The sequence below is a fragment of the Daphnia pulicaria genome, chromosome 1 (genome assembly GCF_021234035.1).
Source record: "Daphnia pulicaria isolate SC F1-1A chromosome 1, SC_F0-13Bv2, whole genome shotgun sequence".
Classification (NCBI taxonomy): Eukaryota; Metazoa; Arthropoda; class Branchiopoda; order Diplostraca; family Daphniidae; genus Daphnia; species Daphnia pulicaria.
The window spans coordinates 7761552-7783315 of record NC_060913.1 but is presented as its reverse complement, the minus strand read 5'-3'; the positions used below and the strand labels follow the sequence as shown (position 1 = coordinate 7783315).

Sequence of the window (21764 nt, the reverse complement as noted above, 5' to 3'; positions counted from 1 at the left end):
GGATGTAATGCACTTGCATTAGAACACTTCCTCGCTGACATTTTCAGACTCTTCTGTCAGCAACTTAATGATTTGTGGCATACAACTACTTGGAACAACAGTACCGACAATTCTGATACCTCCACTACGCAACCGAACAACCTAAAAATAAAGAACAAAATTTAGTAAAGATTCGTAAAAATGTAGACACACAAAATCCAACATACCTGCATCTTTCCACCGAAGTTGGCGCTCAGAACGGATTCAACCTTTGTCCAGACGGACAAAACAGACCCTGACAAGACGTTATAGGTTCGTTGGCGAAGACCGAATTGACAGTCAACACCCAAAGTCTTTTGACGACATTTTCCGTACCTATACATAATTTAAAAATTAAATTTACAGTAAAATTAACTGCAAAAGGGGGAAACAAACCAGTGCGTGTGGATACACTCCGTTTTTGAAGAGGCGAAGAGATCATTCCAAAGTGGTTCGGCAACTTCCGGTTCGACCTTTCTATACTTCTTTTTAATTTCAGCCAATGACTCCTGACGTAATTGCAGTCCTGTGTTTGGTCGTGAGATCGTGTATAGTGACTCCCCCTTTTCAAGTCCACGACGTGCAGCTGTGCCACTCTCTACGACTAGCGAAGGGGTTTGTTTGATGTAACGATTCTAAAGAAAATGCATAACGATAGAAAAAAACAAAACAGAAAGAGATTTTAAACTTCAAAAACTCACCTCTTTTGATACGTAAAATCCTTCATGAGCTCCAAAGAGAATGGAACATTTATCGCTAGCCACTTCCCAAGACATTCCGCGCTCTACTTCGAAAGTATGAAGCTCAATCTTTGCTGTTCCGGTTGGATGACGGGTAGTAAATGAGTAGAGTTTTGTACGGCGAACGTCGTCCTGACCAGATCCCAAATCAAGGATACCCATGTCAAAACGACCAGATTTTTTGGCCTGAATGACGATGGCAGCCAGGGTATCAGTGAAGTATTGGAAGAGTCGATTCTGAAGGTCGACTGGCATGCCTAGGATGCGATTTAGGAATTTTGAAATATTGGCGTAGTCCTTGTCTAAAGTAAGTACGCCGGGATTCGTTTCGCTGTTACAAATGAGGCCAACACCCACTAAAGCCACTGCAACATCTGTAAAGATAAAGTACGAATTAAAACAATGTTCTTTAAACGAAAGGAATACAGTGAAAATTTACCTTTAAAAAATTCTCCTTTGTAATCAGCAGGAGGTGGTACAATGGGAACTTCGTAACCCATGACTGCTTTCATAGTGGCTTCAAGAGCCGCTCGGCCATATTTGGTATCAATGTTGAACTGACTGAGATCACGCGTTTCAGTAGCACGCCGATCACCATGTGTGAGTGCACCTAAGCTTTCAAGACGTTTCGCTACAATTGACGCAAATCGCCTTTCTCCGGCTAAATCAGAGATCAAAAATATGTACTCAGGAGCACTGACCTGTGAATGAAAAAATTAGACATATTAAACAAATCTTCAGCGGTCTACAATCATAAATTAATGCTTACTTGGTTACTTCTGTGTGTACGACCAAACTGCTGAATCGCCCGATCGGCGCTCCAGGGTAATTCAAGGGTGATATGAACGCGTCGACGCTGGTTTTTAACTCGTCGATCGGCCTTCAAAAAAAGAGAAAACATAACAAATCGACTCTCGGTTGTGTTGAAGGAATTATATACCTGGAGAGAAATACCACTGCTGGCAGCTTCAGAGATAATAGCCACGTCCTTCTCTCCTGCCATGAAGCGTTCTTTCTCCCGAATGTTAAGAATTTCCAATGGAACATCAACTTCAGAGCGCGACTCGTACTGAACCTATAGAACCAAATAAATATTATAAATAAAAAAGAAAATGGGTTTGTTTTTAACTTCTTCAGTTACCTGTCCATTGTCATTTTGAACAACGCGCCCTTTACGACCTGTCATTTCGGCCACATTTTCTGGTCCCCCCAACTCATCGATAAGCTGATCAAGGGTATTCGGTGGAAGATTTGCTCCAAGTTGTTCGATTTGTGCCAGTAGCCTATCTTTGATCGACGACGCCATGTCAAGGGCTTCTTTGGGTGGTGGACGATTGAACATGTCTTCCTTTTTATCCAGAACTGACGGAGGTCGTGGGATCGGAATGGTGGGTGGTTTAACTTCTTCTTCTTCATCAAAAGAATCTTCCTTCTTTTTCCTTGCTTCTTTCACTTTCACCTTTTTGTCTTTCTTCTTCGCCTTAGTTTTAACTATAAAGTTAAATAATAAAAGACGAATACAATAAACAAAATAGAAAAATAAGGGGGTTTCAATTTAATTACCTTTAGTCCGACCATTTTTGTTAGATCTGCACCATGGGTCTTCATTGTCGCTTCCACCAAACGGATTGTAATCATCGGCCTCAAGATCCTCAGAATCCGACGGTTCAGAAGATGAATCATCCAGTTCAAAATCCGAGTCTGGTTCATGGTCACTTGAGTCGCTATCTGAAGTGCGTGCTTTCTTCTTGGACCGCTCGACGGCTTCACGTGCAGCCTTCCGTTTTGCTCCACTGGTTCCTGAAAATAAAAGCATGTTAATTAGCGAATAAACTTACAACGAAAGTTTATTTTTGGTTACCACTGCCTTCTCCGTAGGATTCAGGATCGATACCAAGCTGGTCAAGAAGCGACGCACCTTTGTCTAAACCGAGCAAACGGAGGACTCTTGAACGATCAGGAGCAGGAAAGTGCTTGTCGACCAAGGCTTGCAGTACCCCTTTCGCAGTGGAAACAAAATCCGAAAGTTCACCCTCATTCTCGATCTGTTCGAGAGTTCGCGCCTCTCCGGTGGATTGCAAACCAATAACCACGCACTTTCCGCATTTGACAGCTTCGCTGGCTACTTGGACTGCGTGTTTTACCTTGGCCGCGATACATAGGTACTTAAAGAACCGCTGATGTGCCGACCAAAACTGGGCCCACATAGTTTTGCGCATTTTCGGATCAGCATTCACCAACTCGGCAGCTTCAGTGAAGGACTGGAGAAGCTGGACCCACAGTTTTACAGAATCATCGTAAGATTTTATGAACTTGGGCGATAGGGCAACTTCGTCAACTTTGAACGTGACGTCTTTAAACGACAGTTGACGGGCAATGTACATGCCCCGATGTTTCATCTCCATCGCCACAATTTCCATAGCTCCTACACCACGCTTCTCCACAGCCCCGATGAAATCAGTAAATTCTGTAATACAAAAGAAAAAACAATTAGATAAAAATATTTTCTCGGACTTTAATAAAGATTTCTTACCCTTAAATGGAGTACCCTGACCCCAGAGTCCCAATCGAACCATGTAAGCCATGTTGCGTGGTTCCGAGGCACCGGTAGCAGAGGCGTAGATAATCCTGGCTTTAGGCAACTTGTTCTGTAATTCCAATACAGTTAAGCCAGTTTTTGTAGGTTTCGTAGAGCCGGTGGGAACAAGATTCTTGGCTCGATGACATTCATCAAACACGATTACACCATCAAAATCTTCTCCACACCACTGAAGTAGTTGCTTCAGACGTGTCCGATATTTTCCACCGGATTGTGACTCTCCAATTAAAGAAGAGTACGTGGAAAAAATTACGCCTTTCTTGATTCCGCCATTGACATCCGCCGAGATTTTGGCGTACTTCATTTTGTTCAAGGCATAGACAGGAATCTTGCCGGCTCCAATGTCGCGAAGATCTCGTTCCGCGTCGTACTTCAGGTCACTGGAAACCGAGACCCAGATAGCCCTTTTCCTCCCTTTTTGATAGTTCTCGAAGATTATTCCCGATACTGTCCGACCTTTACCGACACCTGCACCATCCCCGATGAGGTAACCAGCACGTGAGCCATCGGGTAAGGTTCGTTCATGCTGCTGACAGGAATATGTGATGGATTCCAGCTGCAGGGCAGAAAGCGATCCGCTGTCGATGGTTTCGTCGGGCAAATTGAGTTTGTAAGTTACATCAGGCGGAGCAACACTGGCCAGTGATGCAGTTTCCACGACTGGATCGGGATGTTTCCGTCCAAGTTTTACTTTGGCGGGCATGTAATCAGCGTAGGTCTCAGCTACTCCCATATTCTCCTCTTCTTCCACGTTTTCGTCTTCAGCATCTTCTTGCCTTCCCTGTGGTATATGTTGCTGCATCTGCTGTAGTTGTTGAAGTTGTTGGAAGTTTTGCAGATGCTGAAGCTGCTGGGGTCTTAACTGAACAGATGCCATTGGTTGAATTGCAGCATTCAGCAATTGTTGATTTGCACTCTGCTGCATTTGCATCTGCACCAAGCGACCTGCAACTCCAGCTATATTAACAGGGCTCTGCATATTCTATCCAAAAAATAATTTTACTTAATGTACAAGTTTGCAACAAAAATAAAATCTTTCTTACCTGAACAGCATTTGCCTTCAGCATAGACTGAACTGCATGTAAGGGTAAGTTCACTCTTATAGCACCACTACCAGCAGGCAAGCCTGATCGGATGATTCCAATTTTCTGTTGCATAACATTTGCTGTTTGTTGTTTAATTCCAGCCCCAAGTCCAAAAGGACTAGAACCAGGAGGTATACGAATGACTTCGTAACCTGGTTGTTGGGTAGTTGGTGCTCTTAGTACTGGCACTGGTGGGCTGGGAAGTATTAATGTATCGCCCAAAGAAGCACTTTGAGATGGAAAACTTATACCAGGCTCGCTGATCCCAATTTTTGACATGGTTTGTAAATCCCTTCCACCACCTGGAACTTCAACACAATCTGGATCATCTTCATCATCGAAATCACTTTCATCAGATGAAATTGTGATTTCTTCCTTTATCTTTGGTTTCGACTTGACTACTGGTTTCTTCTTTTTCGATTCAGCAGCAGCTGTAGCTTTGGCAGTTGCCATCTACATGAGAAAAAACAATAAGTATTTTGCATAATTATTAAATATTGATTAACTACGTTATTATAATTGTTCGTCAACGTGCAAAAAATACTTTGGCTGAACAGACCATCTTGTTTCTTAAAATTATTTTTCAAACCCAGTCACAAAGCACTTACCGCCTTTCTCAACGACATCTTTCAAACAATTTATCGGAATTTTAAAGCTGAATAACAGAAAAACAAGCGTGGGGAGATTGTAATCTCGTAGAAAAGTCTTCTTGCTTTCGCAACTTCTGCGAGGTTGTCTGCAACTGACCAAAGAATCACAAGGGATGAAACTAATATGGGACGATCCAGAGGGCGCGCGAGGTACTGAAAGTCTAAAACCCCTTCTCACCACCATACTTAAGCAATTCCAACTACTTCCGAGGATTTTTCTCTTCTTGTTCTTGTTCGTTAGACTTCCGAGATGTTTTTATCAGTTTTCAATTTTAAAATATCACTGAGTAAATAGAACTGATAAGAAAATTTCTTTGCACTTTAAAACTAAATCAAAAATCGAATGACTCGAACAAATAAAACTTGGCTGCAACTATTACTTTTGGTTTTATAAACCCAGTAGTTTATAAAATAATATCGACATATTCCTATACATGCATAATTGTATACTAATGGCACTATTGGTAGTCACGCAATTCTTTATTCGTAATGTATGTGTTTGAATAGTTAAAAGGGGAGAAACAAGCAAGGCATCTGTTTTCTTCGTTTATTTCACTTAATTCGTTTTCTAAACGCGGAACTATTACGGTTACACTTTCTGTGTGTCTGAAACTTTTTTTTGCAGGAATAATCGTCTGAATTCATATGCTAGAATACCCACGGCCACACCAGCATTCAAACTGTCCACTTTGTTTTCTAATGGAATGAAAACCTTAAGAATAAAAATTTTTAAAAAGTGTTAAAGATATGATCACATTTTGTTTGTAATTTTTCTATACCTTCAAACCTCCATATTCGTGCGCCAATTTGTGAGCAGCAGAACTCAAACCATGAGTTTCTCCACCAATGACTAACGTAAGAGATGTCACAGAATTTAGGTCAATTTTGTCATAAGCTGAATGAGGTAGAGGCAGCTTTTTATACACCCGAAGACTTTTATCCTCCAGGTAGGAGGAGTCGCGATATTGAATATTTCCTTCTTTCAAAATTTCTACAGACTTAGACTTCGGACCCTGCTCTCGTTCTAGCCATGATAAATTACTGGCCAAACGATCATTTTCATCGACTATTGGTGATGCTGCTTGAATTGAGGAATCTGCCAATAAAACAGTATCGTCCTGGGTGACGAAATTTTCTGCAATCAAATCCCAATCCACATTCAAAGCCAATTTTATTCGGAAATGTGCTCCAGCCGCAGCCCTCAAAACTTTGGAGTCATAAACATCAACACAATCTAAAATAAATTTTTAATTCATTCAAATAATCCTTTACATAGATTACACATGTGTAATCATCTGAATTATAGTTGAAATATAAACAGTACCTGGTGTAGTAATTAGAGCTTTACAGCCCACTGCTGCTGCACACCTTATAATAGTCCCCATATTACCAGGGTCTCTTATATTATCACAGATTATTGTTAATGGGATGTGATGGGGTATGTCAGAATTTGTTTGCTTTGTCACATCAAAAATACCTTTATCAGAGGATAATTAAAACCACAGCTTATTAGTGTTTGAATTCAAAATACATATTTAATAATAATGTTATTTATACCCATAATTCCAGGACTAGTTGTTAAGTCTGACCAAAGTTGGATTTTCCCATATTGAACTTGATAAAGCTGGATAGATGGATATTTTTTTAAAGGGAGTGTGGTTAACAGTTTAGTGTCACTGAAAAAAATTGTCTCTGCATGTGCTCCAGCATTCATTGCATCAGCTATTAATCTCTCTCCTTCCAACAAAATTTTACCAGAAGCTTTTCTGGCTCTGCTTGACTTGACAGTTTGAATAACAGAGCTGAAAAATCATGTAATAATATAAAGACATAATTGCAATCTAGAACTTTAATACCTTAATTTTCTCTCGGAAGTTTGTTTATCTGTGACAATATCCTGTACAACTGATTCACCACATGCTGTAATAGTAATTTGGTCTTTCACATGCTGGTTGGCGTTGTTGGTTTCATGTTTCTTCTTTACATCAATCACATGAGGTTTTGAAATGTTTAATGCGCTTTTCTCGATCAAAACGGCGTCTTTTTTCTTGTCATACTTATCAGCAGTTCTGCTGGGATGTTCAGCAGCAAAATTTTTCGGGCGTGCTTGTTCTTTTTTGCTCGGTGGCGGGACATCACTTAACGAATCTTCAAAAATTAACGATGGATTATTGCTTAGTTTTTTAGCCTCTTCTAATGAAAAAATCTTTATGGGATTTCGATGAACGTATCGAGCAAAGCCTCGTACGTTCACTTTCATAAACCAAATACTGATTTTGGAAATACAGAGACCACGTGAGACACACGCCATTGTTGTTTACCGGGTCGGAAACGTCGTCTGCTTGACTCTTTTAATCGTCATCGACTCGTCGCGTCATTTCAGTATTTCACCGTACAGTTCTGCCTGAATTTAATCTCTGATCCAGCTGTCACCCAACACCGGATCAATATAATTGTTCTCGAAGCTTTCTTTACCAAATCGTGACTCCATACATTCCGTTAACTGTCCAACTGGACCAACTGAAATGTCCGGAAGGCGAGCTCTTCATTTTGTGTTCAAAGTTGGCAATCGAACCCAAACAATAAAATTTTATAAAGATGTTTTGGGCATGAAGGTGAACTAGATCTCATTTAGCAACATAATTTAAGCACATTTTTTTTCATTCCAGTTTTGTTTTGTTTTTTCAGATATTGCGGCATGAGGAATTTGAAGAAGGCTGTAAAGCAGCTTGCAATGGGTATGCTTCTGCTTCTTTGATCATGCTTAAATTTGATGAATCTCTGCAATTTAAAATTGGTTTTATCATTATCTTGATTTTGGCATGTATAGACCATATGATGGAAAATGGAGCAAAACAATGATAGGATATGGACCTGAGGATAACCATTTTGTTTGTGAATTGTAAGTTGCCTTTTAAATAATATGTTTTATGGTACTACATCATACTCAAATCTTTTTTTATTTTTTAGAACTTACAACTATGGACTTTCCTCTTACAAGTTAGGAAATGATTTTGTAGGACTCACCATAAAATCAAGCCAAGTCTTACAAAATGCTGAAGCTCTTGGGTGGCCTATCCATGATAAAGATCTAGAAGCACCTTATCTAGAAGCACCAGGTGGTTATAAATTTTACATTGTGGATGAACTTCAACCTACTGATACAGGTATATATAATATACTACTAATTTCAATACTAATAAATTCTTAAATATTGTTTGATTATTATTTTAAAGATCCTGTGCAGAAAGTAACTTTGGCTATTTCTAAAAAGGACCAGTCTCTTACCTATTGGACAGAATTGCTCAAATTGAAACTGTATGAGCAGAGTGAAAAACAAGCATTGTTAGGCTATGCTGATGACCAAGCCAAGCTTGAATTAAAATTCATTGGTAAGTTCCCAATCATATCTGATAAATAATTTTTGGATTTTTAAATTACTTTAATGTAAAGGTGAGAAGGTTGAGCATTGCAAAGCTTTTGGTCGGATTGCTTTTTCATGTCCATCATCTCAGCTGAAATCAATCGAGTCTGAAGTTAAAGCAGCCGATGGAACTATTCTAACTCCATTTGTCAGCTTAGATACCCCGGGAAAAGCAACTGTTCAAGTCGTCATCTTGGCTGATCCAGTAACACAAATACATTTTATCGTATTAAACTATTAGATTATATCTAAAATTTTGTTTTATTACTAGGATGGTCATGAAATTTGTTTTGTTGGAGATGAAGGGTTTCGGGAATTGTCTCGGATGGATCCAGCAGCTGACGGTCTGTTAAGCGATGCATTGGCGGCTGATCACTCAGACGAGTGGTTTACAAAAAAAGGCCTGAGCAAAGCCGAAGCATAATTTGTATCATGAATTTATTTCCAACTTAATCTAAGAAAAATTATTAGACAAGTTATGGTTTAATTTCAACACTTTACTCATGTTATATTGCTTCCAATAGTAATCCGAATAAACCACAAGTTTAATTCATGAAAATCGATGTTTGCAAAAATGGGGCCAGATTTTAAAAATTGGATTATAACGAGTTTGACACAACAGACAGCTGGTTGATCATCTTCATTTAGATCCAAGCCTGCTTTGTAATTTACTTCTCAAATCAATCTTGGCGTTTTCCAAATGTGGTCCTTCTTGGTCGGCAGATATAAGCGTTCCACGGAGTAAAACTGAATCAACTGGACTTTTGGGAGCTGACGATCCAAGTCGTTGACGCAAATCACTACGCGTGGAAATGGGCATGGCTGCCGGCAAGACATCGACGTTTGGGCCAAGTCGAGTGTGTACTGGTCTAGAAGTGCGGGCTTTGCCAGATAGACCGTTCTTTTCTGGGTGGGGGTCAGCAAGCCTTGCGTGTAGATTTTTTCTTCTGCTTCTTTCTTCCTCTTCGTCAGCATACATTCGCATCCGAATTCTTTTTTTCTTGCTACGACCAACCTCTTGATTTGAACTCTGGCTGCTACACGATCCAGATTCGCTATCTGTCGTATCCCAACTATCAGACGCATCAGATTCTGTGTCTCGTGATCGGGAAGGAGATGGGCGGGGAGGTTGATGACCTAAACGTCGCACCAGAGCGGAAGGCAAACCGGTTCCAATAGGACGTTTTCCTGTGCGAAAAATCAAGTATAATGTAAAAATTTTACCCCCTTTTTTTTGGGAGAACAAGACATATACCTTCAGGTCTTCGCTCCCAATTTTCAGCAGGCTCACTGGCTTCCCATGGTTCAGCAGGTTCACTGGCTCCCCATGCTTCAGCAAGTGATCCCCAAGGATTTTTTGAGTCAACCTGCTCTGTAGGATCGGGTTTGCCATGGAAGCGTCGTTTCCGAGAGGAACTGATGAGACCCGCCAACCCACCGTAGTTGGGATTCCCATGATTACGATAGTAGTGACTTAATCGTTCAGCCCCTTTTATTTTGCGATCTGCTCTCGTGGCGAAACGCATAATTAAAGCTTTAGCATACTGATACTCAAAGCCCAATCGCCAAATCCCAGGTGGTGTTGGAATGGGAAGAGCAGGCTCACTAACTGACTCTTCGTGGTCCATTGCTTCCCCTTCAACGTTACTTTTTGTGGGTTGGACAACTACATTTCGACTCGAACGCTCAAGGATTGCTCGAGCTGCTTGCCAAGGCTCTAACCACACTACATTACCTGAAAACATATAATTTTCATTAGGTTTGAATTAGAACAATGTAAAATGTTAATTTACATGAATAATCATTAATCCATTCAATAGAGGCAGGAGCATATCCCTTGAAATAATCAAAGACGTTCTGAGTGTTCATGTCTTCTGTTCCTCTTAAGTGAATAGCTTCAAATCGATGATTTAATACATGAGTACCAGGTTCAGACATGTCAGATTCCAAAATATTTTTTATTTCTTCATCTGGTATTTCCAAGCTAAGAAAAGAGAACAAAACACATTAGTTAATTTGGAAATGTAAGTTAATTTGTTTTGAACACCTTTCATATAATTCTTTCATTTGTTCTTTTGTAACTGGTGCCACTTTTGTTGAATCAGGGTCAATTCCAAATCTTTCAGCTCGTTTCTTAAGTTTTTCTTCATCTAATGAAGAAAATGAGTTCCTTATGCTTTCTGAAACTTTCCTTTCTCGCTTAAAATCCACCTAAAATGCAATGTAAAAAACTTGTACTATTTGATTCCAAGAGGTACATCTAGTAATTCAAGTACTACCACTTTTCTTCCAAACGATAAATTGGTTAACTAGTTAATGACTCACCTCGTTGGTTTCGTCAACTTCTCCATCCTCCATCATGTCAATATTTTCAGTTTCCATGTTTAGTTCAGATTAGTAATTAATAAGAATAAAATCGAACAAACTGTCAATGAAATTACAATACTAAGGCAAGAAAAGCTTTCTAAACAGTTTCATAAGGAAATTGGCTGACTTTGGCAGCAGACGAACTCGAACTGACGCCAAAGTCCAACCAAATCAACGACTACTTTAACCTGGCAACGTGCTACTGAATCTGATTGAGGCGCTCATTCTTTTTGAAACTTTGTAAGAGTAACACACGTTCTTGACCCACGTTTTCTCAAGTTTTGAGATCTTCACAATCAAGAAGCTATTAGTCAGAGACTCAGAGTGAAATGCGCTTTATCATTGTAGACAACCGAAAATTTCTACCCCGAGACTGTCGTCTCACTACTGTTCTTGGGGTAACAGCATATACATTTCACAAATGAAAAAAGATTCGTGGTCGATTGCTACTTTATAGTATCATTTCCTGCCAAATTGTAGATCCTGAAGGAAACAGCCGTCTTGGGCCGAACAACTTCATGGACTCATTTTGGCATGGCAATTGTCGGAGAGAATATGTTTACAAATGTACTGTCTTTGCAAGACATGAAGCACCTTTCTCTTCCTGGATTTAACAAAGCTTTTGACGACACCATTAAAATTATTAACAACAATGTACAAAATAACACATACTTCATGAGTGTGCATCTGTCTTATCCTGATGGTATTTTGTTACTTTACAGAATGCTGGGTTCGGGTCGAATTTGATAGAGAAAAAGCAAAAACTGTTGAGCAACATCTGTTCTGCATTGCAAAATACAATCAAACAGTTCAAAGCAAGGCATAACCTTTTTATGTATATTTCTATTCATGTAACATTTGATAATTTAACAGGAGCTAAAAGAAAAGAAGGAAAAAGAATTGTTGATAACCATAATAGCCGTTCATTGGGAAGGAAAAGTTGAACAAGAAATCGACGAATTTTTTCATTCCACTCGTGATGCATCCAATGTTCAGATTCAAGTACTTTTTTACCAGTTGATGTTATACTATTCCGTGACTATAACATTTATTTTACTTATATAGGTCCTAGAGATCGGCAACAAAAACTTCTTGAAGGATTCTGTAGTGTCGGAAAAAGTTCGCGTTCATTCGTTACCAATTAAGGGACTCGATATTTCCATGGAAGCTATTTGTAAAGTAGGTATTTTTTATGCGAGACATAATTGTATTTGATTATACTGTACATTCATGTTTCACAGAGTTGGGCAAAAAGGCGTCCTTTTGATCTAAAATTTAATTTTCCTAACAACGGTCCCGAGGTGGTTGCGAAAGTCGAAGACTTGTTTGTTGATTTACGCCCTTCTCAAACAGGTATACCTTTATATTACAAAATTCATTTCAAATACCTAATTAAACAAATCTTTTTCTAGACCTTCCACAGAACCTGACCATCACAGCAGTAACTTATCCAATGGATTTGTGTCGGTCGTACGCATATGGCCGATGCGTTTTGCTTTCTAGCGATACGAACACGTCTGCTAACAGCTACCGCTGGGAAGCTCTGTGCAAACTAGCCAAGTATAATTAGGAAAGCAAGGCAATAAATTTGCGGGAAATACTAAATTCATTTGAAAATAATTGTATTCAGGAACAAAGAAACCCTGTTAATAGCCAAGGAAATTAACACTTTCGCAACCTATGCTCTTATTCCTTGTAAGTATGCAGAACACATGAAAGCGTAATGCTCAATAATTAACTGCGTTCGTATGATGATATTAAGGTGATGATTTACGAATGCTAATGCAGCCTATAGCTTGCGTTGAATTACTGCTACCGAAACCTGAACCGAACGCAACTGAATTGATATCAGAAGACTTTGAACAGCTCACAAAGAAAATTCAATCTACTGATGAATATGGCTTTGGACCAAATGCAAATATCATTGCACTTTTGAAAGGGGAATGGATGAAGGTATTTCTATCTAGCTACCCTTTCATCCTTGAATGAATTTACTAACACCTATTTCTTAAAGAACTTCACTTCTCCTCAACATGAACCAAATTCCAAAATCAAAGGGAATCAGCAAACCAAGAAACCTAAAAACAATTCGGCACAGATGACAAACACTAAGACCCGTTCTTTTCACAAGCACCCAGCTTTAGGGATGTACTCCAGTAAATAAAATAAATAAACAGTTTTCAGGCCAAGAAGGATGTTTATTGACCTTGAAGTGACAAATCAACTGCAATTTACTTCAATGGGATGAAGCGAGAGCTGTGAGTGGCACCAATACCTGGGCGACCGTGCTTGACAGGCTTGTAACAGATGCTGAACTCGCCCAAATGATGTCCAATCATTTCAGGCTAATAAAAAGAATCAAAGCACATTAGTTGAATTGCACATCAGAAGCTCTTAAGAAAATCGGCTACCTTGACTTCGACGCTGTTGAAGACTTTTCCATTGTAAACACCAACAATGGATCCAACCATCTCTGGGACAATGATCATGTTGCGAAGGTGAGTTTTGACAACTGCAGGCTTCTCATTCTCAAGAGCTTCTTTCTTGGCTCCTCGCAATTTCTTCAACAAAGCCATGTGCTTCCTCTTAAGTCCGCGGCGGAAGCGACGACGGACTCTGGAGCTCAGCATCTCAAGGAGCTGATCCCTATGTTGCATATCCAACAAGTCATTAGTCTAATTCTGAAGTTAGCAGAAAATTAAGAAATGCAAAACTTACATGGACATGTCCAGCAGCTGGTCCAAATCCACCCCGCGGAAGGTGAATTTGCGGAAGGTACGCTTCTTCTTGGTCGGATCTTCGGTCTACCATCAAACAGAATATCAAACATGAGTGAATTAGTGCTAAGAGGAAAAAAGCCGATTCCCGAACCATGTAAAGTAATATCCATTCCACAAATTTCCCCACTATAAGACGTAAAATTGAATTGTTCAGCAATTTCTAACTTCTTCATGTACAAATAACGAAGGATGTCAAACATTATTTTGGATTTAATCTAAATTTTAGAAGAAATACTCACGTCAGCCATGGTTTTAACTGCAATGGACGAACTGCAAAAAGTGACGGCAAAAAAGTGAACTAGCAACGCACTGTTGACTAGGGTTCACATAGAAATAAATGAAAATATTCACATTCAATTAAAATAACTTTTTAAATCATAACAATTTATTTCAGAAAATAGGAAAATTTTCAGTTACACTTTTAACTCGAAAAGAAACAAAAAATGTAATATTTGTTGCTCGACAACGCGGACAGTACGTGGTTTTGTTAATAAAGGGAGGTGATTTTTTAGCTTACTTTAGAGGTCTCTACCATCTCATCGTCCTCTTTTTCTAGACGGGCTCTCTCTGTACCCGTCTTCTTGTGAACTTCGGCAGCAGTTTATCCAATATCATCGAAAATGGTAAAGAATTCTAACAATTAATATCATCATTATAATTATGAAGCGATGGCGATTTTATTGAATGGGAAATAGATTCTCGACAGGGTCTTTTCGTTTCGTTATTATTAATTTTAATATTCGTGTTCTCATGACTTGGGTCTTGACACGTTGGAAAGAAAAGATGGGGAAGATAACGGGTTGTTACAACAGATGTGAGATTTCCTTGTCATGTCGTTGTATTCCGACATTTTGACCAGTTTTTTGTATGCTTTTTATAATGGTTAGAAGTATTTGATAAGATGTAGTGCATCAGGTACATTTTTCCGGTATTCGGTTGATTCCCCTTATTAACTTTCCCTTCAAGTTGACAGTTAAGAATATTTGGGGTCTAGCTTGAGGGACAAGGCAAATCTGTTTTGTTAGATGAAATTCATTTAAAGTGTCATTGTTATTATGAATAAAGTGTCATTTGTATTATTTTTACAGGTGAACTTCACAGTAGATGAAATTCGTGTCATGATGGACAAGAAGAGGAACATCCGTAACATGTCTGTCATTGCTCACGTTGACCATGGAAAGTCTACATTGACAGATTCTTTGGTTGGCAAGGCTGGCATCATCGCTGGAGCCAAGGCTGGTGAAATGCGCTTTACTGACACCCGTAAAGATGAACAGGAGCGTTGCATTACCATTAAGTCAACTGCTGTGACCATGTACTTTGAGATGTCTGAGAAGGATTGTGCTTTCATCACCAATCCTGAACAACGTGAATCCACTGAGAAAGGCTTTTTGATCAACTTGATTGATTCACCTGGTAGGAATCATATTATTACTTCATTAAAATTGTACTAATGCTTTTGTTGTGTAAAAAAATAGGTCACGTTGACTTTTCATCTGAGGTAACAGCTGCTCTTCGTGTAACTGACGGAGCCCTGGTCGTCGTCGATTGCGTTTCTGGCGTCTGTGTGCAGACCGAAACTGTGTTGCGTCAGGCTATTGGTGAACGTATCAAGCCTATCCTTTTCATGAACAAAATGGACCGTGCGCTCCTCGAGCTCCAACTTGACCAGGAAGCTCTCTACCAAACTTTCCAGCGTATTGTTGAAAACGTCAACGTCATTGTTGCTACTTATGCTGATGATGAAGGACCCATGGGTGAGATTAGCGTTGACCCAAGCAAAGGTAGCGTTGGTTTCGGCTCTGGTCTGCACGGCTGGGCTTTTACATTGAAGCAGTTTGCCGAGATGTATGCAGATAAGTTCAAGATTGACACCATTAAGCTGATGAACCGGTAAGTTAAGAAAAAAAATGCCTTTCCTCTGAATAATCAACAGCATAACCAATGTATATTACTTCAATAGCTTGTGGGGAGAGAACTTCTTCAACCCTACCACCAAGAAATGGTCAAAAACTAAAGACGCCGACAACAAGCGTTCTTTCAATATGTATGTGTTGGATCCCCTTTACAAGGTAAGGATCTAAATGTCCTATTGTTTGATTATAATTTTTGTGATGATAAACACAGACCTGTACTGATCATGTTGAGGAAGTAAATTTCTAACTGATTCTTGTGCACATGCTAAGATTCGCTCGTAAATTTAAGTGTTCTAATTAAATTTATTATAATCGTAGGTTTTCGATGCTATCATGAACTACAAGAAAGAAGAAACCGATTCTCTGTTGACCAAATTGGGCATCAAGTTGAGCTTGGAAGATCGTGAAAAGGATGGCAAGAACCTGTTGAAAGGTTAGTTGGTTTCAGCTACTTGTCTGTTAGATATAAACTAAACTTTATTTTTCTGTTCAAATTTTAGCCGTCGTTCGTCAATGGCTCCCTGCTGGAGATACTTTGCTTCAGATGATTGCCATTCATTTGCCATCACCTGCTGTGGCCCAGAAATACCGTACAGAGATGTTGTACGAAGGTCCTTTGGATGATGAATCCGCTGTCGCCATGAAGAACTGCGACCCCAACGGCCCTCTCATGATGTACATTTCCAAAATGGTACCAACCACCGATAAGGGTCGTTTCTACGCCTTCGGACGTGTCTTCGCTGGCAAGGTCTGCACTGGTATGAAGGCCCGTATCATGGGCCCTAACTACGTTCCCGGCAACAAGGCCGACTTGTACGAGAAAGCTATCCAGCGTACCGTGCTCATGATGGGCCGTTTCGTCGAGGCCATCGAGGATGTCCCTTGCGGTTAGTGAAATATTATCCTTTGACTCGAGGATTTGTTTTCAAAACTATCTTTTACCAATAGGAAACATTTGCGGTTTGGTTGGTGTTGATCAGTTCTTGGTCAAGACTGGTACCATCTCCACCTTCAAGGATGCCCATAACTTGCGTGTCATGAAGTTCTCCGTTTCACCCGTCGTGCGTGTTGCCGTCGAGCCCAAGAACCCTGCTGATCTTCCTAAATTGGTATTTACTTGTAAGATGATGTGTTAGATACTGTGATTTCAACAATATTCTATTCTAGGTTGAAGGTCTTAAACGTTTGGCCAAGTCAGATCCTATGGTCCAATGTATCATCGAAGAGTCTGGAGAACACATTGTCGCTGGAGCTGGTGAACTTCACTTGGAAATTTGCCTTAAGGTAAGATCTTATTTAAAAAAAATATATTGTCATCTAGTGTTGCATAATTTTTTTGTGTGCAGGACTTGGAGGAGGACCATGCTTGCATCCCACTGAAAAAGTCCGACCCCGTAGTTTCCTATCGTGAGACAGTTTCGGAAGAATCTGACCAGGTCTGTCTGTCAAAGTCTCCCAACAAGCACAATCGTCTGTACATGAAGGCTGTCCCCATGCCCGATGGTTTGCCCGAAGATATCGATAAGGGAGATGTCAACGCACGTGACGACTTCAAGATTCGTGGTCGCTATTTATCTGACAAATATGAATATGATGTGACTGAAGCCCGTAAGATTTGGTGCTTTGGACCTGACACTACTGGACCCAACCTTCTCATGGACGTTACAAAGGGTATATTTCAAATAAATTTCCTATTGGGCTCTTAATTACGTTCTCTTTTAGGAGTCCAATACTTAAACGAAATCAAGGATTCGGTTATTGCCGGTTTCCAATGGGCTACCAAGGAGGGTGTCCTCTGTGACGAAAACATGCGTGGTGTTCGATTTAACATTCATGATGTCACCCTGCACGCTGATGCTATCCATCGTGGTGGTGGCCAGATCATTCCTACTGCTCGCCGTGTCTTCTACGCCAGTGTTTTGACCGCTGCACCTCGCTTGATGGAACCCGTCTACTTGTGCGAGATTCAGTGTCCTGAAAATGTGAGTGGTATATTATACGTCCTAAGGTTGCGAGTGAATTAACCCAAATGTTTTTTAGGCCGTCGGTGGTATCTATGGTGTGCTCAATCGTCGTCGTGGACACGTTTTCGAAGAGTCCCAGGTTGCCGGTACTCCCATGTTCATCGTCAAGGCATATTTGCCTGTCAATGAATCTTTCGGTAGGTTAATAATCTACATTTTCTAATGTGCTGGTATTAATACTTCACTTGTTTCGACAATAGGTTTCACCGCTGACTTGCGTAGTAACACTGGTGGACAGGCTTTTCCTCAGTGCGTCTTCGACCATTGGCAGATTCTTCCCGGAAGTCCATTCGAGGCAACAACAAAGCCTGGCCAGGTCGTCACCGATACGCGCAAACGCAAGGGCTTGAAGGAAGGAATCCCAGCTTTGGATTCCTATCTCGACAAGCTGTAAAGCAAAGGCGATGCGCAACCAGGGCCCTGTCGAATTCTCGCTTTTTTTCTGAATTGGATTCGAGTAAAAACAATTTACGCGTTATTAGGTTTCTGGGTTTAAATTGCATTCTAAACATTCTTGTGCAAATATTATTGATATCGAGAAATACATGGGCTCTGGACAAATTTATATTCAATCGTCTTATTTGTATATGTTACGTAACACGTCTCCTGGTATGGATTCGTTATGGGTTAATAATGAAACGTGTTTCATAATAAAAACATCATTCAAGGCCATAAAGGGGGCTTTAATTGCTCTGCTACATTGATCAAATAAGTTAGGCTCAACTAAATTTCAAATATTTCTGCTATTCGATAAATTAGAAAATGTCGTTATCTTGTAATAGCAAAAATAAGGATTTGTCGTTCGTAGGGCTACTACGAAAAGCCCCTGTATTTTCAGAAATAGTAACGTGAAACGATACAGAATGTGTCAATCCGAACTTGCGTGATAATGAATTTTTGACGAGTATATTACAGCAAATTTCAAGGCCAATAAACAACAGTCAATTACGGGGAAAAGGTATAAGGGACATATTGATAAGGAGGAATGGTCAGGTTAAACACTGTTGTATCCGTCGAATTGTTCCAGAGTCCAGTGCGCACAAGTCAAAGTCGAAAGTTGTGTTGGAAATCTGATAGGCTCCGCTTGATTTAACAACATCAACGATACGCTGAATCTCCTTATCATTGAGACTCCCAATCTTCTGTTGTAATTCAACCAACTGGGACAGGTACTCTGGTGTAAATAGCGACAGTTCTGGAAGTTCAACTTTTACCTTCTTGATATCCGAATCCCCACCTCCAGTATCGGCTGTTACAACAGAATCTGGATCAGGACTTGAACTCCTTTTTCGTTTTATTGGAGGAGTAATAGTCCTTTTCTCCGTTTTCGTTTCTTTTTTTCGATCATCTGTGGACTTTAAGCGTTGAACATTACTAGCCAAACTAAGACTGCTTGGCCTGGTTCCCAAGTCATCTTCGATTATGGCAGGTTTATCCTTCTTTTGAGCAGATTCATGCTCCACCGGACGTATGTCGACTTTAGAAGCAGCAACAGAAGTTGTATTAGGGGGGTTACGTTTAGAAGCGTCCGACGATGACGATGACGACGAAGAAGAAGAAGACGAGGAAGATGATGATGAAGAAGATGAGGATGAAGAAGAAGACGACACAGATGAAGAAGCGGATGAGGCGGATGAGGTTGACGATACCCTCTTCCGTTTAACTGGTTTTTCTTCAATCTTACGTACTATGTCAACTTCTTTGACCTTTTCTTCGACTCTTTGTACTACAGGAGGAGCAACAATAATTTCCTTTTTCACCTCTGGTTCTGGTTGTTTTCTCTTTACGACCTCTTGTTTCACTTCTACTTTATCGCGACTACGTTCGTTGACTTTCTTATCTGTCGTTCCATTCTCCCTCGATTTTTTCTCGGCAGCTTTTGATCTTGCTGTATTTTTTTTGGACGAAACGTCTTCCGGAACTGGAGACGGGGTTGGAACTATCGGAGCAGCAAGCGTAGCATTTTTCTTTTTATCAGGACGAGAGGTTTTACTCGGTTCAGAAGTGTTCTTTGTTTCTCGCTTTTCCGACTTGTTTCCTGTTTTTTCTGGTTTTGTAGGCACGGGAAGGGGAGTTGAGGTTGTCAGCGATGAGGCGGATGAAGGACGCTCCATCTTAATTTTGGCAGTGGCCTCTTTCTTGTCTCTGTATTTTTCACTTTTTTTCTCCTTCTCTGATTTGCTCGTATCCTTAAACAAGTCGTTCATCTTGTCAAGTTTGAATTTGTTGGATTCTGGTTTAGTTGACTTGGATTTTTCTTTGTCTTCTCGACTTGATTTTTTGCTTTCGTTATCATCCTTAGATGCTTTCTGTCTGATTTCCGGCTCGTCTCTGAACATTTTTTTCATCACATCAGGATCTTCCTTAATTTCTTTAACTTTCATTTCGTTTTTCTGCTGGAGTTTGACAGTATTGCTAGAACGCGAATCTTTAATTTCCTTAACTTCTTTGGATTCTTTAATTTCCTTTGTCTCTTTACTCTCTTTAGCATCTTTGGTGTCCTTCTTTTCTTTATCTTTACTGTCCTTACCATCCTTGTCGCGATCTTTTGTTTTCTCTTTACGTTCTTTGTCTGCTTTCTTGCTTTTTTCTTTGGATGACTTGCTCTTCTCCTTTTCTTCTCGAACCTTATCTTCTTTTCGACTCTTCTTGTCTCCTTTTCCTTCAGACTCCTTTTCCTTCGAACTCTTAGAGGAGATTTTTTCGTTTTCTTTCTTTGATTCTTTTTCCGCTTTATCCGGTTTCTCCCGCTTGGAATCGGATTTGACAATATTGCTGCTCGAATTACCACTACTGCTAGATTTTGATTCTTTGGCCAACGGTAAAGAATCCTTTTTGGCTGATGATTCTCGACTGGAAGATTTCTTTCCATCAGTTGATGATCCTGTTACTTTTTCGGGTTTAGCCGGTGTTCCAAACAAATCATTAAAGGCTTCTGTTTTGGGCTCCTACGAGTTAACGAAACATTATTATTAGAGAAACTTTTATTGTACGAATTTAAATAATTTGGGCATACTTTTGACGATTTGTGCTTTTTAGAGGCATCATTTGTTCCTGGGGGTTTTTTGGCACCAGAACTATAGGACCCGGCTGGAGTCGATGTTGTTGCAGGTACGGGAGGTGGCTCTTCCACTTTCTCATTTGATGTCAAAACAGTTCCAGTTTCACCATTTATAACTCCCACCTTAATAAATCATGTATTGTAAGCTTAATGTTAAATTTAATTAAAACATCAAGACTTACTCCTCCACCCTTTATTAACTTCATCCTGAAATCTTCTGACGGGTTTTTAAAAGTCATTTTTTCATAGCGAACATGACTAATGGCAGGTCCTTCTGACTGTAGAAACAGGTCATACTCAAACTTCACTTTGCGAGGTTCATCCTTATTTTTAAAATAAACTTCAATGGGCAGTGAAAAGCATCCATAGCCAGATTCTCTAACCACATAAGCTCCTTCAGCATTGGCCTCTTTAACCACTGAAGAGAAAAAGAATTGTTACTAGAGCTAAGGGTCACATGTATAATTTTGAATTTGAAACTGACCTCGTTTTGGCTTTTGAAAGTCCTTGTGTAGATAAAACACTACTTTGTCAACAAAATTTTGAATATTAGTTCGTTCTGGACCTCGAATGAAAACTTCCCAATCATGAGTGAATCCTTGAGGAGTTCTCTTGTTCCGTAAATTTGCTTTGTGACCTAATACTAATTGGATCTGGACACACTAGAAAAGATAGAAATAGTAAATAAATTTCCTAGTTTTTCTTTAGCTTCTGATGAAGCCAAAACAAAATAATTTGTAACACAACAAATAAAAGTCCAGTGCCATAACTTACAGAAAACGCCATTTTTGGCTGAAGCTTAAAAACTTAAACAAAACAAATGGTTTTCACAATGGATCACATTAACATTGATTCTTATTAAAAGAATTTCGTTGTTCGTGGGAAAAAACAACATTGATAAATACCGAAATAATCAATGGCCCAACACACAATCAAGTACCACCATGTTGCAATTAAACGCCATCTCTTATCGCAAGACGAAGGAGGTGCTCTTGGTGAGCACACCAAACCTACAGGCTATGTCCAAGTGGAGCAGGTCGTTTTCGCACACACATTTTAGCCTATATATTTTATTTTTTTATAGACAGTAATTTATTTAT

General features: G+C 39.8%; 8 protein-coding genes across 8 annotated transcripts; 3 read left to right on the top strand and 5 right to left on the bottom strand.

Moving 5' to 3' along the window:
* Positions 1–3: 3 nt before the first annotated feature.
* Positions 4–5203, bottom strand: LOC124313406 (protein strawberry notch-like). Its single transcript, XM_046778329.1, has 13 exons — positions 5051–5203; positions 4401–4895; positions 3292–4339; positions 2620–3225; positions 2322–2558; positions 1900–2249; positions 1699–1833; positions 1528–1638; positions 1198–1459; positions 720–1132; positions 415–653; positions 207–354; positions 4–141 (listed from the first exon to the last, which is right to left on the bottom strand). Exons 1-13 carry the CDS (start codon positions 5066–5068, stop codon positions 19–21), a joined length of 4185 nt encoding a protein of 1394 aa, XP_046634285.1. The 5' UTR covers positions 5069–5203; the 3' UTR covers positions 4–18.
* Positions 5204–5625: 422 nt separating this feature from the next.
* LOC124313569 (rRNA methyltransferase 3, mitochondrial-like) lies at positions 5626–7498 on the bottom strand. Its single transcript, XM_046778512.1, has 5 exons — positions 6949–7498; positions 6650–6894; positions 6417–6569; positions 5872–6326; positions 5626–5804 (listed from the first exon to the last, which is right to left on the bottom strand). The coding sequence occupies exons 1-5, from the start codon at positions 7401–7403 to the stop codon at positions 5682–5684; spliced, it is 1431 nt and encodes a 476-aa protein (XP_046634468.1). The 5' UTR covers positions 7404–7498; the 3' UTR covers positions 5626–5681.
* LOC124313789 (glyoxalase domain-containing protein 4-like) lies at positions 7461–9075 on the top strand. Its single transcript, XM_046778602.1, has 7 exons — positions 7461–7707; positions 7781–7830; positions 7923–7994; positions 8063–8259; positions 8329–8484; positions 8546–8721; positions 8788–9075. The coding sequence occupies exons 1-7, from the start codon at positions 7618–7620 to the stop codon at positions 8938–8940; spliced, it is 894 nt and encodes a 297-aa protein (XP_046634558.1). The 5' UTR covers positions 7461–7617; the 3' UTR covers positions 8941–9075.
* On the bottom strand, positions 8999–11031 carry LOC124313559 (nuclear cap-binding protein subunit 3-like). Its single transcript, XM_046778511.1, has 5 exons — positions 10842–11031; positions 10564–10727; positions 10310–10500; positions 9772–10251; positions 8999–9704 (listed from the first exon to the last, which is right to left on the bottom strand). The coding sequence occupies exons 1-5, from the start codon at positions 10896–10898 to the stop codon at positions 9157–9159; spliced, it is 1440 nt and encodes a 479-aa protein (XP_046634467.1). The 5' UTR covers positions 10899–11031; the 3' UTR covers positions 8999–9156.
* Positions 11032–11093: 62 nt separating this feature from the next.
* On the top strand, positions 11094–13226 carry LOC124313742. The gene is made up of 10 exons (XM_046778556.1): positions 11094–11281; positions 11364–11537; positions 11606–11698; positions 11757–11885; positions 11949–12062; positions 12125–12236; positions 12296–12443; positions 12514–12578; positions 12646–12836; positions 12898–13226. Exons 1-10 carry the CDS (start codon positions 11213–11215, stop codon positions 13045–13047), a joined length of 1245 nt encoding a protein of 414 aa, XP_046634512.1. The 5' UTR covers positions 11094–11212; the 3' UTR covers positions 13048–13226.
* On the bottom strand, positions 13061–13977 carry LOC124313818 (40S ribosomal protein S15-like). The gene is made up of 4 exons (XM_046778624.1): positions 13903–13977; positions 13602–13687; positions 13295–13529; positions 13061–13228 (listed from the first exon to the last, which is right to left on the bottom strand). Exons 1-4 carry the CDS (start codon positions 13909–13911, stop codon positions 13115–13117), a joined length of 444 nt encoding a protein of 147 aa, XP_046634580.1. The 5' UTR covers positions 13912–13977; the 3' UTR covers positions 13061–13114.
* Positions 13978–14136: 159 nt separating this feature from the next.
* Positions 14137–18168, top strand: LOC124313519 (eukaryotic translation elongation factor 2). Its single transcript, XM_046778487.1, has 12 exons — positions 14137–14286; positions 14752–15079; positions 15142–15556; positions 15627–15735; positions 15898–16012; positions 16080–16466; positions 16528–16688; positions 16747–16863; positions 16926–17250; positions 17302–17561; positions 17620–17740; positions 17804–18168. Exons 1-12 carry the CDS (start codon positions 14284–14286, stop codon positions 17995–17997), a joined length of 2535 nt encoding a protein of 844 aa, XP_046634443.1. The 5' UTR covers positions 14137–14283; the 3' UTR covers positions 17998–18168.
* On the bottom strand, positions 17812–21678 carry LOC124313513 (protein AF-9-like). Its single transcript, XM_046778482.1, has 5 exons — positions 21439–21678; positions 21149–21326; positions 20847–21082; positions 20620–20787; positions 17812–20551 (listed from the first exon to the last, which is right to left on the bottom strand). The coding sequence occupies exons 1-5, from the start codon at positions 21448–21450 to the stop codon at positions 18593–18595; spliced, it is 2553 nt and encodes an 850-aa protein (XP_046634438.1). The 5' UTR covers positions 21451–21678; the 3' UTR covers positions 17812–18592.
* Between the last annotated feature and the right edge of the window lie 86 nt (positions 21679–21764).